At 36.0% G+C, this 7,812-nt stretch overlaps 1 protein-coding gene across 1 annotated transcript; it reads left to right on the forward strand.

Annotated features, from left to right (window-relative positions):
- The first annotated feature begins 319 nt into the window (after positions 1–319).
- On the forward strand, positions 320–5,166 carry LOC141647046 (zinc finger BED domain-containing protein RICESLEEPER 1-like). The gene is made up of 4 exons (XM_074455081.1): positions 320–511; positions 2,311–4,331; positions 4,435–4,488; positions 4,696–5,166. Exons 2-4 carry the CDS (start codon positions 2,336–2,338, stop codon positions 4,770–4,772), a joined length of 2,127 nt encoding a protein of 708 aa, XP_074311182.1. The 5' UTR covers positions 320–511; positions 2,311–2,335; the 3' UTR covers positions 4,773–5,166.
- The last annotated feature ends 2,646 nt before the right edge of the window (positions 5,167–7,812 follow it).

The following is a 7,812-nucleotide window of genomic DNA, read 5'->3' on the forward strand; positions in this document are numbered from 1 at the left end:
GATTCTTTAAAAAAAAATAGAATTCCTTTTTATATCACAAAAAGATTGGAGATAATTTTGTATAGGATGTAAAATACTAAATGACGTAAATATATAAGTCTGAAAGATTATGTGTACTATAACTCAACATACTTATAGAATATGCTAAAAATAACAAATTTATTTTAGGAAATATGTTTAGGGGTGAAAATTTGGAGTTTCGCCTATTCATTTAGTAAATAGGGGATGGTTAAAAAATCCCGTCTTTTCGATAAGACGAAAATGGTCCATCTAAAATAAAAATTTGTGTATAAAAAAACTCAAAAAATAATTAAAAACCAACCAACCAATCCTAAAATTGACCCAATTATTCCGGATCCAAAAACCATAGTTAGATCGCATTAATCTTCATTTTCGGATCCGCTTTTAACCCCCTTTTTATCGGGTTCTTCTCCCAAATCACATTATCTCAATACAAACCGTAACCCTAATTTTGCCGGACCCTCCATCCGACCCAGAAAAATTTCGACTGGTAAGCACTCTTTCCTTCACATTTTCATCAATTTAAGCAAAACCCACCTCGATTCTTCGATTATTTACTCGAATCCATCATTTGAATCCGATTAATCATATGTGTCTCCTAGTTTTTCCCCCAATAATTGAATTTGTAGGAGTAATTGTGTTTGTTTGACATGAAATTATGATTATGTGTACGAAATTGACCTTTGATTTTTATCAGTTTGATGTTTTTGTGACACGTTCTTGAGAAAGATACGTTTTTTGGATTTGGATTCGTTTTGTGTAAATGGGTTGATTTTATTTGGTTGGATTTCGTTTGTATGTGGTAAAAAAAATTGGTGGGTGTGTTGTATTGGTGATTATAGGCTTATAGATGCTGAAAGTTTTATTTTTTTTGGTGCTTGTATGGTGACATATAAAATTATAGCTATGTGGACTATAAATCGAGGTTTCGAGGTTAGTAGGACTTTACCGGTTAAACTAGTTGATCAAAATTGGATATAATTCAGCGCGTAGATATATGGTTTTCTGCAAATGTAATATTGTGGCCATTGTAATTTGACTTTTCTGAGAAAGATGCATTTCTCTTGAGTTGGATTCATTTTGCGTAAATGGGTTGATTATATTGTTGAGTTTCGTGAGTATGTGCTAAAAAATTTGTAGGGTATGTTGTACACTTGTACTGGTGATTATATTCTCATAGCTGCTGAAAGTTCAATATTTTTGGTTTTAGTATGGTGAGTTGGATACACATACCATAGCTATGTGGACTATGAATCTAGATGTCAGGGTTATTAGACTTTACCAGTTAAACTAGCAGATGAAAATTGGATATAATTCAGCGGGTAGATTTATGCTTTTGTGCAAATGTAGTATTGTGACCATTGTAATTTGACAATTCTTAGAAAGATGCATTTCCCTTGATTTGGATTCATTTTGTGTATATAGGTTGATTATATTGGTTGAATTTCGTTCGTGTGTGCTAAAAAATTTGGAGGGTATGTTGTATTGGTAATTATAGTATCATAGCTGCTGAAAGTTTCAACCTTTTTGGCGTTAGTATGGGTGACACATAAATCCATAGCAATACGGACTATAAATCTAGGTTTCGGGTTTAATAGACTTTACCGCCTTTCTGGTGAAACTTAGTGATCGAAATTGATTATAATTCAGCGCGTACAATTGCGCTTTTGTGCAAAATTGCAAAATGCAAATATGGAATTGTGGCCATTGCAATTTGACAATTCTGAGAAACTTGTACCACTTGGATAGTATTACATTGCTCTTTGCATTGATTCTTGTTTATGGAGTATTGCTACATATATTCAAACCTACTCCCTCCATACCTTTTTATTTTCTTCCCATTTCATTTTGCGTGGTCTCCAAGTCGTTGCTTTGACTGTGGGGTTCTTCATTTACGTGTTACCTTTTTTTTTGGTTAAAAGTACTGTTTTATTTGAACGACTTTTGAATAATGAATATGATTACATTACTGTCATTTATTAACATTTTATATTTTGCAATGTATAAAAAAGTGAAATGTGAAGATAAAAGAAGTAAGGACGGAGTTCTCTTGATTGAGAATAGTAACATCGTGGTTTATTTGATGTCATCGCGTTTCTAGGGCATCTAATATGTTTTTTTTTTTTAATTATTGTGGACTTGTAAGTTCCTGAGTAATTATGATGTTGGCTAGCAGGAAGTATTTAAGTCTAATAACTACGTCGGAAATGCTTTAATCTCTGGTTATATTGAATTATGATCTCTTTATAACTAGTCAGAATTTGGCTTGCGCTGTTGCTTCTTTTGCAGACGTATACAATATCGTGCCCATGTGATGGAAACACCAAATGAAATAGTTCTTAAGAAACCGAAAAGGTTAACATCTGCCGTTTGGAATCATTTTGAAAGAATAAAAAATGCCGATGTTTGCTACGCTATTTGTGTTCATTGTAGTAAGAGGATGAGTGGATCAAGTAATAGCGGAACAACACATTTGAGGAATCATTTGATGCGATGTTTGAAAAGGTCCAACTTTGATGTTTCTCAGCTTCTTGCTAAGAGAAGGAAGAAAGACAACACTGTCACAATTACAAGCTATTTTGATGAAACACAGTCAAAGGGCGAGCCTATTCCCCTCGCGGCTATCAAGTATGAACCGAATTCTAAACGGGTTGCGCCTATGTCTGTCGGAAACACCAAATTTGACCAAGAGCGAAGTAGGTTAGATCTTGCCCGAATGATCATATTACATGGCTATCCATTGGCCATGGTCGATCATATCGGTTTCAAAGTGTTTTTGAGGAATCTTCAGCCAATGTTTGACATTGCAACCAACAGTTCACTTGAGCTGGATTGTCTGTCCATTTACGCGTCTGAGAAGCAAAAAGTCCAGGGAATGCTACACAGACTACATGGCAGGATTTGTGTTGCAGTTGACTTGTGGAATTCACCTGAAAATGCTAGATATCTGTGTTTGACTGCACAATACATTGACCAAGATTGGAAGTTACATAAGAAGATACTCAATTTTGTTATGATTGATGCTGCTCATACTGAAGACATACAATCCGAGGTGATTATTAAGTGCCTAATGGATTGGGACATTGAACGTCGTATATTCTCCATCACATTTGGTGACCTTTTCACAAGTGACGACATCGTTTCCAGAATAAAAGACCATTTATCTCAGAATAAACCCCTTTTGCTTAGTGGTCGACTGTTCGATGTGCGTTGTGCTGCACATACCCTAAGGTTACTGGTTGGAGATGCCATGGATGGTTTACATGAAGTGATCCTTAAGATAAGGGATAGTATTAACTACGTTAAAAGCACACAAACCATGCAAGGAAAATTCAATGATATAGCCCGGAAAGTTGGAATAGATAATGAGAAGAGCTTGTTTGTTGATTGTCCTATGAGATGGGACTCGACAACTGTTATGCTGGAAACAGCGTTGGCTTATAGAGCGGCATTCTCTCTGTTGCAGGAACATGATTCTGGCTATATTTCAGCTCTATCTGAAGAGGAGTGGGAATGGGTGAATTTTGTGACTGGCTATCTCAAGCTTTTTGTGGAAATAACCAATGTAATGACAAACAATAAATCTACAACTTCGAATATATTCTTTCCCGAGATATGTGATGTTCATGTTCAGCTGGTTGATTGGTGCCATAGCTCAGATGAGTTTATCAAATCCATGACCTTGAAAATGAAAGCCAAGTTTGATCTATACTGGAGTAAATGCAGTTTATCATTGGCTATAGCAGTAATTGTCGACCCCAGATTCAAGATGAAGCTAGTTGAGTATTACTACCCGAAGATATACGGTGAGGATGCACAAGAGTATATCAAAGAAGTTTCAGATGGCATCAGAGAGCTTTTCAATGAATACTTGATCGGGTCATCCTCGGTTTCTGTTGACCATGGTATTGGAAGTAGTGTCAACGGTGGTAGTAGCAATGAATATCGTGATCGTTTAAAAGACTTTGACAAATTTCTCCATGAGAGTTCACATGGTCAGACTTCAGTCTCAGATTTGGACAAATATCTGGAGGAACCCGTTTTTCCTCGGAATCACGACTTCAACATCTTTGATTGGTGGAAAGTTCATACCCCAAGATATCCTATTTTATCCATGATGGTGCAAGATGTACTTGGGGTCCCAATGTCAACAGTCAACCCCGAGTTGGCTTATAGGACCGAAGATAGAGTTCTCGACCAGTATCGAAGCTCTCTCAGTTCAGAAACTGTGCAGGCTTTGATTTGCGCACAAGATTGGTTGCACTCAGAAATGGTAGATGGTAAACCACATGATAACATACCTTTGAAAGGTAGTACTTCGTATCACACTAGTTTAATTTACAGTCGTCTTTATTTAAGTTCCTTTTTTTGTAGAACACCGCCAAATTCTAACTGTGACTATTTCCCATGCAGAATCCATCCCCTCGTCAAGTTATTCTCCTATGCCGTTGTCTATTGATGCTTCTAGTTAATGTTCTTACCGTGGTCTCCTTTTCAGTATAATCTAATTTATGTTCTAGATGCATCCCGTTGTAAGCACAAGTCTTGGGTAGACGATCCTACAGTAAGACAGTTGATGATTTAATCAGGTCACACTGTAAGACCGGCCTACCCCTACCCATGTCTCATTGATGAAGTACCCTTGTTTGACCCATGATTCAATTTCGTTTGCAGGTCACCTGGAATCCCCTACCCCTCTAAGGACGCGGATTTCTGATCCCATGCTCTCCTCTAAGGACGCGGATTTCTGAGCCTATGCTCTAAAAGTTCAAGTCTCGTCATGTCACACTCCAAGACCAACCTATGCAAGACTCGCGGTCATTATTTGGAGTATTGGTGTGCAAATTCATGAATCAATTTTCATCGTTGGGATCACTCGTACGCATCCTATTTGTTCCGTTAGGATGCGTACATCCTGCAATAGTGCAATAACCACAAGAATAGTTGTTTAATTACATTAGATGTTGGGGAATGAGGATTGTTAATCTCTTCCTAATTTGTTTAGACTTTAGTCTTTTACTCCGATTTTCTGCCTTTTATGCTGTAGCCTGTAGGTAAGCTTTCCATTATGCAATCATTGTCATCGATGAACCAGCGTTGCTACTCGTGAAGTATAATTTATGTAATGTATATCCAGTTTTCTCAGTTGTATATCTCAGTTGCTACTTGCTGGCTGATAAGTTCTTCTAGTTAAGGTGATGAAGGTTATTCAGGTGCTACCATGACTAGACCGGACAGACGGGTCATTTGGTCGGGTCCAGAGCTTTACAAGCTCTGTGAAGTCCTCTTTCGAACGACCCATCACTATTAACGATGCCTATTGTTCTAGGCTAGAGTTGTTTGTTTGGACCGTCTTTCTAGGTCTTTTTGTTTCCGGATTTAAATAGAGTTAGCCCTATTTTTTTTTGGCTTAATTTCAGCTCTTTAGCTCGGTTCTATTTAGTTCAGTTCAGCTCACCTTCAGTCAGTTATGTTCAGGCGTTCTGCTCATCTCTTCACAAAATTAACTCTTACTTCAGCTGCATTCAGTTCACCCCAGTAATTCAACTCCATTTAATTCAGTTCAGCTCGTTTCAATCGAAAAGAACAAGGCCAGACCGCCAATACTACTCTAGCTAAATAAACTCTCAAGGTTTATAACCTAACCTTCATTATTACTCCGTAATTTCTTTCAATTTTAGCGTAAAGAGAGTCATGGCGCTTTTAATGCTGACTGTTTTTGAACTCATACTCAGGTCGTTAGTATTACCGCTAGTTAACAACTGTGTAATTTATAACGATTTAAGATCAATAAATTTTCTGTTCCCTGCACACTGCACGGAACATAGCTAATAGTCCTAACTCCTATCACACCGTGTTTAGTGAACCATGTCAAATTTGAATGTTCTTTACTCTCTCTCTCTCTTTTTTTTTTTTTTTTTAATGAGTAGTTTATATTACTTTATTTTACGAGGAAAAATAAAACAAATGAAAATTATTAATTAAGACGGAAAGAGTACATTCTTTAAGTATCATTCTTAAAATACTCCATATTATAAAATTGTGTGTATTAGGAATATTAGGCCCATTCTAGAGTCCGTCTATGTATTCATATATAAGCCGAGTTATGGCCAAGTGATTAACACAACTTACACAATTATCTATCTTAACAGTGCAACCTTTAAATGTGGTGAACAAACTTTATGAAGTTTGACCTAAAGTTGTAGAAGTATTATTGAATAAAGAAAATCCTTAGATCTTACGTGAAGTGGAATATTATTTGATAAGATACCTTTTAGTGGTAGAGTTAGGAGGGCTAGCAAGGACCCTCGCGGCTTCGCCACTCCAAACGGTTATGATTTTCGAAATTTTTAGTTAAATTTTTTAAAAAAATTTCAAATATACCTTATTATTATTTATCGTATCTTAAATATTATAGTCCTCTAAAATCAAATCTTAGCTCCGTCACTGAGATTACCTTTCAATTGTCCTTGGTAGTAAAGCATATAGTAAAGCTTGTATCCTACTTTTTTGCATGAATGAATAATGGTCATACATTGCGATTTCCGCACATTTTTTAGATTTTTATTACTTTTTGGCCTTTCCTTTAGACTTTACAAAAGCTTGGTCTTTTCAACCATGCATGTAGACACCACCAGCTAGCAAGCAATAGTGCAATATATACATTTAATAAACTCTGTATATCAGTTGGTCTCTCTCAAAACGGTATATTAAAACACGTCAAACAACACTTTGATTATATAGATATTTATAAGCACCTAAATCAACCGGTAAGGAGTTGTTTTATCTTAAATAGAGCTCTCGGATTCGTGCCCTGAAAATGCAGCGGTGTTAAAGCTCATGGAAAAGAGCTTTACCGCTTCAATAAGAGATGGAAGTGGATCATGTCATACCATTTCTCGTGCCTGTGGCTGGAGGAGAGAATGGCACAACCTAGGCCCATGAAGGTGGGTTTCGTGTGTCGTGCCCAGGCCCGTTCCTGAGTATTCTGGGGCCCTAGGCAAAACCGTAGATCGGGGCCCCTTTACAAAAAATTATTACTGCATAATAAAAAAAATTAAAAAAAACATACAACATCAATTTTATTAAAATCCATTGTTAACTCGTGGTAGATTGTAATCCTAAAAAACGAGTTCTACGAGCATTGTGAGATGCAAAATCATTGATGATAACATTAACTTCAATGTCTTTCAAAAGTTTCTTCTCGATTGATAAATTGCAACACCATTCAATCGTTATTGTGACATTGATGACCTCAACAAGTAGGTTTTGATCAACTTTAACTTCGAAAAACTTTCAGTTGAAGGCACTGTTACTAGAACTGTTAAAAAACTTTTATAAGCAATAACAACAACTGTTAAAAAATTTTATAAGCAATAGAAGCATTCGGATAACAATCTGCACTTATAACAAACTAAAGAGTCGTTGACATTAGTTTATTTGGTAAGGTAGATTGTAGCACTTTTCAATTTAGAATAAAGATCATTTAAGTCAACAGCGGATACGTATATAAGTAGAGTGAAAAGTAACATAACATTCTCTCAATTCATTTTCATCCAATGATTCTAACTTACTTGAATCAAATAAAAATCCAAAAATACTTCCAGAAGTCTTTAGTTGCTCAAATCTGTTTTTTAAAAAAGAAATTGCCATATTAACAACAACCAAAAAATACTCATGCCTAAATAAATCTTCGGTGACTCACTGGTTTTGTTCATCGTCTTGATTATTTTCATCAAAATGTCTCTTTCTAATAACACGACGCTTTGTCGGAAGAGTATGTTCTACATC

Source organism: Silene latifolia, chromosome 3 (assembly GCF_048544455.1).
Source record: "Silene latifolia isolate original U9 population chromosome 3, ASM4854445v1, whole genome shotgun sequence".
NCBI lineage: Eukaryota > Viridiplantae > Streptophyta > Magnoliopsida > Caryophyllales > Caryophyllaceae > Silene > Silene latifolia.